This window comes from Pelophylax lessonae (assembly GCF_965119305.1).
Source record: "Pelophylax lessonae genome assembly, chromosome: 1".
NCBI classification, from domain to species: domain Eukaryota; kingdom Metazoa; phylum Chordata; class Amphibia; order Anura; family Ranidae; genus Pelophylax; species Pelophylax lessonae.
This window is the reverse complement of record NC_138768.1, coordinates 219,476,943-219,488,661: the sequence shown is the minus strand read 5'-3', so window position 1 is coordinate 219,488,661 and position 11,719 is coordinate 219,476,943. Positions and strand designations below refer to the sequence as shown.

The 11,719-nt window shown below is 39.0% G+C and overlaps 1 protein-coding gene across 1 annotated transcript; it reads right to left on the bottom strand.

The window, feature by feature from the left end:
- Positions 1-602: 602 nt before the first annotated feature.
- On the bottom strand, positions 603-10,741 carry CMKLR1 (chemerin chemokine-like receptor 1). The gene is made up of 2 exons (XM_082269619.1): positions 10,709-10,741; positions 603-1,781 (listed from the first exon to the last, which is right to left on the bottom strand). Exons 1-2 carry the CDS (start codon positions 10,733-10,735, stop codon positions 711-713), a joined length of 1,098 nt encoding a protein of 365 aa, XP_082125745.1. The 5' UTR covers positions 10,736-10,741; the 3' UTR covers positions 603-710.
- Between the last annotated feature and the right edge of the window lie 978 nt (positions 10,742-11,719).

Below are 11,719 nucleotides of genomic sequence, written 5' to 3'. Positions count from 1 at the left end.
GACATTATTTTTAACAAACAATATAATAAATGTAAAAACTATCACAATCCTCTCCAGGTGAATTTACTGTGAGTTAATTCATAACAGAGACTCTGAAGTTGTATTTCAGTTGAGTCTCATAGCTTAAAATACCTGCTGTTTATATATATATATATTGAAAGGATGGCTGGCTTCCAGGTTTCTGCTGCCCCAGAAAATAGGGAAAGATAGGCTGCAATTTAAAGGGTATTATTGTAAAATTTGAAGATCATTTTATTCACAATGCCTTTTGCAAGAGATGTAAATTTGATCTTGTTTTAAAGGTTTTAACTGCTTGCCAATATTATGTAAATACTTTAATGTGCATAGTATAGACACAGGTACACTTTAAACAAAATCAACATTTCTGCCCTGTCATTCTAATAGTGAATCAAAGTGCTCAAATTTTACAAGTGGACTTGTAAAACAAATACATTTTATATTTTGTATACATTTCATTTTAAAATAATAGCATAGAAAAATATAAAATAGTCATGGTATATTGGTGGTAAAAAAGAGACCAACTGATTTTTTGCTTAATTTCTAGTATTTTTTAATGAAAGATGTGTGCTTAATGCTGTGAGTTGCTGTTCATGTCCCTGTATCATTTGTCAATAGCTGTTTCTAAGCATCTACTACTAATTTGCGGTTTGGTTTTTTTAAATGTAATTTTTGTTGAATTTTAAAAAATATTATATTGCAGTTGAGTCCTTTTCTGTAACTGAAGATCGCAGAGTGAAGCTCCTGTGGCTGAGACGTGTGTGCACTGTATCCTCACTTATTGCATTGTCAAGTCTTGATAGAATACTCATCTTAAACTTCTTGAAATCCTGGCCCATAATAACATATACAATTGGATTTACACAACTGTTGGCAATAGCAAGAGCAGTGGCAATAGGCATGCCAATCTTGAATAAATAGTGTGAAAAAGTGTGGTGGTATATCTCCAAAAAATGTAAAATGTGGAACGGTGACCAGCAAATGAAGAACGCCACAATAATTGTAAATATGATCTTAAAGGGTTTTCTGGATTTTGCTATCTTGTTTTTCTTGAGTTTGAAGACAATTGTAACATAACTGAATGTTATTATGATGAGTGGGATTATATATCCAAAAACAAATCGTATTACCACCATCGAAGTGTGGGTTACATGAACATCATTTTTACCAAACATTGAATAATTGTTGAAACAGATTTCTTTGTTATTTTGAAATCCAGTATCACGGAAAACAAAAGAAGGTGAGCTTAGGAAGAATCCAATAAACCATGCAACTGCAGACAGAAAGCTGGCAAGCCTAGTGGAACGATGGTTTTGTGACCAAACAGGAAGCACAACAGATATGCAACGATCCAGACTAATAATGGTCAGCAGAAGGACACTGGTGAACATGTTCAATGTCAAAATGAAAGAGTTCAGTTTACACATTGCTCTTCCAAATATCCAATGGTGATCCATAGCTGTATAAACCACAGTCAGGGGCAGGAAAAATGTGAACATAAAGTCAGCCAAGGCCAGATTAAAAAGCCAGATAGTGTTTACAGATTTCTTCATCTTAAATGCAATTATACCAATCACAAGGCCATTTCCAATGACACCTATAAACCAGACAACCATGTAGAGTAGAGTAGGAGCAATCCGGACTGCTAGGTCACTGGCTTTGCTATCGTCCTCATTGTGGAAAACATTCAATGTGTCTCCATAATAATAATCCTCAGTGCTATCAGCATATTTGTTTATCGAGTCATATTCATTATCCATAGCCTGAAAAAAAAATGATAAGACATTATGTCATTAATAGTGGAAAAATTACATATAGTGAAAGAAATTTTTGTTTAGAAAACAAATCATGTCACCTCCTGTGCAGTATATATAGAAACTTAGCATGCAGAACTTTGTCTAAGCTGTTAGTACCCTGACCTTTATTTGTGCAAGAAAAGGATTTGCTTGGAGTTTAACCACTTTACCGCTGCTCACTGTGCCTCTACTGCGGCAAAGTGGCTCGATAACGTCTGACGACGTAGACCTACTTCGCCAGACATTCCCCTCTCTCCCGCTGTATTCAGTCACAGCGGGAATTGGGCCAGGGGAGGAGCGGCGGTGATCACCGCTGCTCTTGCCCGATCATCAGGGAATCGAGTGTGGAGATCCGCCCGCTTTGTTTACAGAATCTCCTAAGTGACAAGCAGGGTCAGATTGTAGGGTTCAGCATAGCTGAACCTGCGATCAGTCCCTGTGTCACTCAGTCACCTCCCCCCACACACGTTAGTAAGCACCAGGCATACATTAACCCACTTGATCACCAATAAAAATTAACCCCTTCCCTGCCAGTGTCATTTTTACAGTAACAGTGCATATGTATAGCACTGATTACTGAAGTAATGTCACTGGTACCCCCAAAGGTGTCAAAAATGTCAGTCAAGGGTCCGATCTGTCCGCCGCAATGTCGCTGTCCCGCAAAAAAAATTGCAGATTGCCGCCATTGCTCGTTAAAAAAAAAAACACCAAAAATTACAGAAATCTTTCCTTTAGTTAGTAAACACAATAACTTTTCAAGCTTATTGCGATTTTTTTTTGCCAAAAAATATGTAGCAGAAAACAAATTGGCCTAAAATGATAAAAAATTTAGATTTTTACATTTTTGGCGGGGGGGGGGGGGGGGGGTTTCATATAAAAAAAATCTGAAAAATATTGTTATTTTTTCTAAATTGTCGCTCTTTTTTTGTTTTTTTATAGCGCAAAAAGTAAAAATTGCACAGGTGATCAGATACCACCAGAAGTAAGCTCTTTTTGTGGGAAAAAAAGGACGTAAATTTCATTTGGGTACGGCGTTGCATGACCGCGCAATTGTCAGTTAAAGTCGCACAGTGCCGAATCGCCTGGACGTAAGACGTAAGACAGCAAAATCCTCCGGTGGTAAAGTGGTTAAAAGATATTTAGTTTCCCACATCTGCATTGGTTTCCTTCAGGTGCGGTGCTATCTTCCTACAAAACCATATCATGATTGTAGGGTGAATTTTTCTGACTTTTGCAGGCCAGAATTAGGTTACAAATTATTTTTTTCTAGGAAAATAATTATTTGTTCTATGTACTTAGTAAAGCTCTGAATATTTTGTGGTTACAATATAACTATATATTTTTAAAACAGTGATATTTGGGTATTTTAGCCCATTTTGTTCTCCAAATCTGTCTAATGTTTAGTTTTGAAATACCTGTGTCTGAAAATTGTTGTTGTACACATTTCAAGTTAAATCCCTTTTTTAGCATAAGAATTGTTAGGTCACTAATGTGTCCATTTATGAAACTACTTCTCGGCAGTTCTTCAAAGAAAATTATCGCCTCTAGCAACCTGTTTAGAAAGTGGAGAACAAGTGTTTCCTCTGAGAATGGCCAAGATCTGTGTAGAAGTGAAAGGGCCGCTGTAATCTCGTGAGACAAAGTGAGATTACAGTACGAGAAAATTACTGGTGCCCGTTTTTTAAGCAGTGATAGAGTATCACTGCTGAGTACACATGCATTCGACCCCCACTAACGTTAATAAAATAATATATACAAATATATATATACAAATTAAATATATATATATACACATGCATGTGAATATATATATATATATATATATATATATATATATATATATATATATATATATATATATATATACAGTATATATACATGTATATATCTATATATATATATAGATATATACATAAATGTGGCAGGGAGACATGTTTACTGTGTTGGGGGGTCTGATCGAGGAAGAAGGATGTCGATAATCTTCCTTCTTCCCCCTCAGTTCTCCCCTGATTTGGTCTTCTCTCCCCGATTTACCACCTCCAGGTTGGTGAATCTGGGAGTGTGAATTCTGGCACAGATCGCCAGTGAAGTGCAGAGATTGCAGCTTTATAACCTGGCTGTTTCTGGGTCAGTCAATGACAGATTCTCAGTGTGCGGAGATGATCAGTGGAGAACATGTTCTCCCCCGATTATCTCTGTTTCATAAACCAATAATGATCCGAGATGAGCTATGATCAGCAGCAGCTGTGATTAAAAAATAAAGCCACAGCCCTTAACTTCATACAAATTAGTTAGTGGCACAACACTTTATTAGTATAGTTTGTAAGTTTCTTTTTTTATCAGTTTCTAACAGTTTAGTATCATAAAAGTTTAATTACATGTCTAAATATATTCTGTGTTTAAATCCATTAATCCCAGTCTTGAAGACCTGCAATCATATTTTAATATGCCTTTTTTTAAGCTCTCCTATTGGTGATTTAACCACTTCTTCTGTATAAACCCACTCTCTCTCCCTAAGCTAAAAAGTTCAGGACGTGTAACACATCATTCCATTCATTTGTCTACAGAATTTGGAGTATTGTAATATTTAAAGTTAATTTAGAGAAATAATCAATTTCTCCCTTTGTTTACATTTTGCCAACCAACAATTGGAAAATTCTCATTTTATATAAAATGTATGTCTTGATAAATAAAGTGTAAGAAAATGTCAAAACATGGTACATAAAAACACTTCAGAATCACAACAACACATTTCCAGAATCCCGTCCCATCTCTCTGTATGCCAAATTTTTCCCCAAAATTTAGACCTTCAGGTATGTGTTTGGTACAGATTGGCTAGAATCAGGATATATGAATAGGCAGCAAATAGAATATGGAAAGGCAAATTTTATGTTGCAATAAAAATTAAAGACACAATAGCCAAAAATATTGTTCATTTTCTGGACAGTATGCAAGCAGTTAGGGTAGGTCTTAGCATAAGATGGAGAGACAAGACAGGTTTATATCCTGAAATAAAAATTAGAGTGTGTTATTTCAGAGATAATAGCCGCCGATATGGGATAATCACTTTAGAATATGTGATTAGCTTGATTGAATTAAAGGAAGGCAAGATGTGGCAGTTTTTATCCAAAAATAAAAATTTGAGTATATTATTGTAGGGACAATAGCCACACAGATAGTTTATTTCACTAAACAGTATGCAAGCAGCCTGATTAGACCAAAATATAAAATGGTGCGAAAAAGCAGTCCAAAAGAGATTATTAGAGCTGGTAATGGTTGAATGCTATGCAAGATGGAAGGAGGTGGCTGCAGCAGGCCAGGTGAAGTGACAGGAGCTGGTAATAAGGCAGAAGAAGGTTAGAGAGATGGCAGTAGCTGATAAATAGGGATGGGCAAATGGTTCAGCCCGTGCATGAGTTCAGGCCGAACACTTGTCTGTTTGGCTGATTGCCAAACACCCGAATTTGCAGGTTGTTCACCAGTGCCAGTGCACAATGCATTCTGCGCCCGCGAAGAGTCAGGAAGAGGCCCTTGTTCCCATTAACATGAGGACAAGGTGCTTTGCCCCACCCCAAAGCACCCATCCCCCCATGTTAAGGGCATGTGATCTGGTATGGTTCAGGGGGGGGGGGGACTCGTCATCTTCCCTTTTCCTGACCTGCCGGACTGCATGCTCAGATAAGGGTCTGGTATGGATTTTGGGGGGGATCCCACACTAATTTTTTTTTTTTATTTTGGCATGAACCTGAAGCCGTTTTTTTTTTCCTCTATTTATTCAATAGACGGGTGGTGGCAATTCTAACCTGCAAGTGATTTTAGATGGGATTTGACTCTACAGGCACATTAACCAGTTCTGAACTGGAAGGGGTTTGCCCCCTTAGTGACTAGGCCATTTTTTGCGATTCAGCACTGCGTTACTTTAACAGAAAATTGCGCGGTCCTGCGAAACTGTACCAAAATAAAATTGATATCCTTTTTTTGTCACTAATAGAGATTTATTTTGTTGGTATTTGATCACCTCTGCGATTTTCATTTTTTGCGCTATAAACAAAAAAAGAGCAACAATTCTGGGGAAAAAAAACACATTTTCACATTCTGCTACTGTATATAACATTTAAAAAAAAATGTAAAAACCAAAAATTTTCATCAAAAATAAATTGCAATAAGCGTATTTTGATTGGTTTGTGCAAAAGTTATCGCGTCTACAAACTAGGGGAAAGATTTATGTAATTTTTATTTATTTTTTATTTTTTACTAGTAATGGCGTCGATCTGAAATTTTTAGCGGGACTGCGACATTTCAGCGAACAGATTGGACCCCTAACTGACATTTATTACACTTTTAGGGGGACCAGTTACTACAGTAATCAGTGGTAAAAATATGCACTGTTACTGTAATAATGACATTGGCAGGGAAGGGGTTAACCTAGGGGTGATCAAAGGGTTAAGTGTGAGCCTAGGGGAGTGTTCTGCTCTGTGATCATTTCAGAGAGAGGAACGATTGGCTGTGTTCACAACAGCTGACCGTCCTTCTCTCTCAGCGGGGAGCCATTGCGGGGCTACATCGTTTCATGCAGCCAAGCCAGCCTGCCGCAGTAAATCTGCGGCTGGTGGTCGACAAGTGTTTTAGGGGATCCCCCAGGCACTTTAAGCATAATTACAATTATTGATACATGTCCCCTAGGGCAGTACCAAGACCCATATACCCCTTTATGGTCAACTACTTTCATATAAGCCTTCAAAATGGGTACTTTTGATTTTTCCTGTTTTGCTCCCATAGACTTCAATGGGGTTCGCCGTTCAGGTTAAAACATTTCCCCTGTTCGGGAGTTCTGCTGCAAACCGAACAGGAGGTGTTTGGCCCATCCCTTCTGATAATGGTGGCAGGCCAGAAGAGGAAGCAGGGGATGGTAATGGTGTCAGGGCAGAGGAGGCGAAAATGTCTCACAACAGCAGGTAAAGCTGCTGCTGATCTGTTACTTTAATCCCACAACATGTGCTCTGCTCTACCCTGTTCCAGCACAGGACTGAGCTCTATAAGCATTGTCAACTGCTGAATGACAAAATCAGCTACATACCTAGCCTAAACAATGTTTCTGCAAGCTAGCTGCTGATCCCTGTACCTGCCTGCTATCTAGCCTGCTTTCCTACATTGTCTCCCATGTACTGCCCTCTGGCTTCGTTTCCCATTTATCTGAGTCCACTACCCGCCCTGACCCCTGGCTTCCTTTTTGGCTATCCAAGACTGCTACCTGCTCTGACTCTTGGTTTCATTCCTGGTTTCCAAGTCTGCTGCCAGACCTGACCTCTTGCCTGTACCTTTCCTACTGTGTCTGCAACCAGCCTCGTCCTCTGGACTGTCGTTGCAGTGTACCTTCCTGCTCAAGACCTACTTCCTGGTACCTTCTTTTCTCTGAGTCCCTGGACCTTGAGTGGGGTTAACCCAGGGGACACCACCTGGGGTCACACAGAAAAGCCCACCCTCACTATTAGGAGTTCTAGTGAATACTGGCTGGCCTTACACTCTGTTCCCTGAGGAATCATATGTCCCCTGCTGCCATGATGGACTATCCACTCCCAGAGTCCTCCAGTGGGGTACCAATTCCAACAGTAGCCACTATTGGTAGCTGGTAATGGAGGCAGGGCAGCAGAAGTGATAGGGGTTAATATTTGTGGCAGGCTAACAGTGGTAATGGTAGGGGCAGACCTTCATGCCGTTCTTTCTTCTTGTTGTTCTAGAAAAGTGAGATTTACCCTGCAGCAAACACAACACATTTTTAAACTAAGACCCAGTGCAGGAAACATAATGTGTGGCATCTCAATGCCTGACTACTAGAAAAAGCTGTATTACATGTAATCCAGTCCTCAAGTAAACATTATTGCGGTGCAACAATCATAAAATGTGACCACTAGACGTGTTCAGCTTGCATTTGTTATTGTAAGATCTCCAAAGCATTACGGTTATGGTTTTACCTCCAATATACACCCACTGAAATCCTAATGGAAACGTAGCTAGCATGGTCAACAAGGCCCTAATTTAGCAAATTTAGGGTTGAACAATCAGAAGGGTAGTCAGGATCATAAGGAGTAATGCAAATTATGTAATCCTCTGGGGGCAAGGCCTGAAAACTGGGATTGGGGTAGGGGTACTCTATCATAACATACATCCATGCTAGGAGAGCTTCACTAGAGTCTTTTTTTTACAATTTATTGCAGTACTCAATTAGGTGAGAGGGTTTAGGGGTTCAGGATACCCAAAAATGCAATAGGAGAAAGTATATATATTGAATCAATATTGGGTCCTATGAGAACAACTTCTAAAAATAGATTTTGATGAAGAGAGGACAGCCAGATAAATATGTGACCCTTTGAGAGCAGTCAGAGTGTTTCTTGGCTCCTAAATTCGACTTCTTTCTGTAAGCACTTAAAAATAATTGAGCATCTTGGCAAAGATACCACTTCCAAAGTGCACATAGCAGCTTCTATCCAGTTCCTCTGTGACCCTCTTCAGTCAAGGGTAACTCTGTGCACCCCAGCTCCCTTCAGGCATGCACTTCAGAATGAGGCCCAGTATCCCAGGGGGCCTCAGCACATAGCTTATGCTCACTCTTCACAGAAACCTCCTCCAGGGCACAGAGAGTTCTGGAAAGGTGATCCCAAACATTTATCATCTCCCCAGACCATACCTCTGAGCAACACTATAAGGGATTGGCTGAGTCATATAAATATTAATAAAGAGGGGAAGGGGAGGACAGTGCAACCACTTTAATAGTAATCCAATGCAAAGTCTTCATTAAAAATGTTTAAAAGCTTCTACTCACAACAAGTGGAAACAAGGTGGAAACAACAGAGGCAGTATGATGTACAAGGAAGCCAGCCACTGTCAGCCTGCTGTCACCAACCTCTTGTACAGAGTGAGAACTTTCAGAGGCTCAGCGTCCAGACTGCTAAATATGTGTCGGCTCCATGATGCAACTCTGCATTAGCTTGGTGTCCTGGCATCCTCATTCTCCTCCAACCAAATACGCCTCACCGATGGCCACCTCAGAGGACTGTGCAATTTAAATAGGCTCTTCCTTCATTTACAGCAGCACACTTTTAGCATTAGTTTCCCTTGCCTAGTCTAATGCTACCTGCTCAAGTGCAAGCATTTTCTAAATTGTTCTAATTGGATCTAGTGTGGTGCTTTTTACTTTTATTTTGCTACTGTGAGTTGGTTCAGGTTCCTTTGCACTTTTACCTGCCAATTAGCTTTTCTTTAGTAAAGAGTATTGAGCACTGTGGGCCATTGTTTTGCACTTAACTTTTCTTATAGTCGCTAGATAAATATTCAGGAGTCAGACCTTGTGGTTAACTTTCAACTCAGATTACCAGAACCTCCTTCCAGCAACAGGCTGAAGCAATCAACCTACAAGACTTAGAGAAGATTTACAATCCAAAAAAGTAAATATCATTTTAGGCTATGTCTTGGTGTGAGTCTCGCGCTGTCTGGAGAAAGTCTAGTGTACATTTCCTCGATGCTGCATATACCGGTACTGTAAACCATACAGTGTGAAGTACATGCTTGGGGGGGAGGGGTATCGCGCTTCAGGGAAGTAACGCACCTAGTCTAATAACTGATCAGTGAACACCAACCAAAAATGCTCCACCACATCCGTGTGTCAACTACAAATATAAAAAGATGTGTTTCTGAAATAATAAATATATGATAAATGACTAATATCAGATACCAAGAATCTCTTCAATTATATGACATATAAAGTGCACAAGTGTCTTCAGAGTTAATATGTAAAATAAATATTTAACCTCTTAAAACAAACACATTGGTGAATGCCTAAAAAACACAAATCTATAAAAGTGATAATAAAGGTGCTCAGTGCTGAAATAACGGGTGGGCGAATTGATTTTTTATCCTAATATTTAGTCCTTATAAAGTGCTTAAAGTGTCCAAACAAACACAAATCGATTGTGTTGAAGAATATCTGTGATCCTCTTCTTCTCTACAATGTGACCTCCACCTAACACCGTGTAAAATTGTGGGGTGCTTCTTCTCACTCATTGCTCCTAAGGGTGTGCTACTTGCTTACCTCAATAAATAAGGTAATGCGCCTTATAATATAAATCGGCTACTCCTCTCCTCTCCTCTCCTTCCTTCTCCTACAATCAGGGATGGTGTTCAGCCTGTGTTGTGTGGATCGGGGTACAGCTTTCTCCAGATGTCCCACAGATCTCAAAATTAAAAGCTCACATAGTGCAATATTGCCATATTCAAACCACTTTATTAAAAAAATTAAATGCACTTACAGATGATTAAAATGGCGCTTTTTGGCTGCAAACAGGTTATTGCGGTTCTCACTTCCGCATTCGAACGTCACTTCCGGTCAAACGGCCCTACGCGTTACGCCACTTCCGCTCACGTGGCTTCTTCAGGGGATCCCCTTTATTATCACCTTTATTATCACATTTGTGTTTTTTAAGCATTCACCAATGTGTTTTGTTTTAATAGGTTAAATATTTATTTTACATATTAACTCTGAAGACACTTGTGTAATTTATATGTCATATAATTGAAGAGATTCTTGGTATCTGATATTAGTTATTTATCATATATTTATTATTTCAGAAACACATCTTTTTATATTTGTAGTTGACACACGGATGTGGTGGAGCATTTTTTACAGTAATTGAACACATATTTGGTTGGTGTTCACTGATCAGTTATTAGACTAGGTGCGTTACTTCCCTGAAGCGCGATACCCCTCCCCCCAAGTATATCATTTTAGGCTGGTTACAACCTAGCAATAATACACTTTACATTTAGACAGAACTACACAGTGCAGGATCTCTACATACGAAAAAGAATGGGGGCAATACAAAATGTAAATTAATACTTACAATTCCAGATAGTGTAACAGTATCCATGAAAAGAGTAAACTTTATTCAAAATCAATTTTTCACCTACAGAAAAAAAGAAAAGCACAGTTTAACAATATAAACAAATATAAAAATGTTAAGCTAATTTGATTTTAAACCCAAATCTGAATGGATCTGAAATTTATTGCAGTAATTAAGGCATATGATTTTAAAAGATTCCAAAGCTGCATTTACCATTACGTCAGGTTCAGTACCATATTTGGGTGCCCCATTGTTGTGGACTACATTCGCATCAGCCCTGTCAGTCAGACAGTACTGCTTATTGGAAATAGGTGATTACAAGCTAATATATTAACAAAGACCACCTTGATGTTATACCTAGCCTGCTCCGGTCATTGTATGGTACACAAATATCTTAACTGGATTTCTTAGTGGTCATCCAAATCATGGTCATTGCAATAATGTCTGCTAGACTGAAGGTAAATTTGAAACCCAAGGTGTAACTTGGCAACACTACCTCCTCCTCAAAACCCAATAAATGATGGCCTTCTGTATCCTCCTCTACTTCCTCCTACACAGTGTATAGAGGTCACCAATTGCTACACAGCAGTAAGTCAGCCACTGAACTTGGATTCCTTCTTCACCTTGGCATTAAGTTCACAAACATGAGAAGTGAAACGACAAACATGAGAAGGGAAACGACAAACATTTGGTCTGTAGCCTGACCTGGTATGGTGATGTTACCAGTTACAATTTCTGTGTAGTTGGGTATAATAACTGATGGGCACCAGGTTGACCGAAAGTGTGGTGAAAGTTCATTGCTGTATCTGACTAAAGCTAGTGCTCTAATTGTTGGTAATGGCATGTATCAGACTACACAGAAGTGTCCAAGTCTGGTCTCATTTCCTTAATATCTTGGGACTATGGATTCTTTAGTATCACACACAGAATAAGAAAGAATAAGCCCTAAAATTCCTATGTCCCTATAACTTTCACTTTAGCCCATTAATTATACCCCTCGATGATTTATAG

Coding starts and splice junctions, on each gene's coding strand:
- CMKLR1 (XM_082269619.1), bottom strand. CDS start 10,735: ATGGATACTGTTACACTATCTGGAATT. Junction 1,782..10,708: donor CTGTTACACTATCTGGAATT/GTAAGTATTAAT, acceptor TTTTTTTTTCAG/GCTATGGATAATGAATATGA.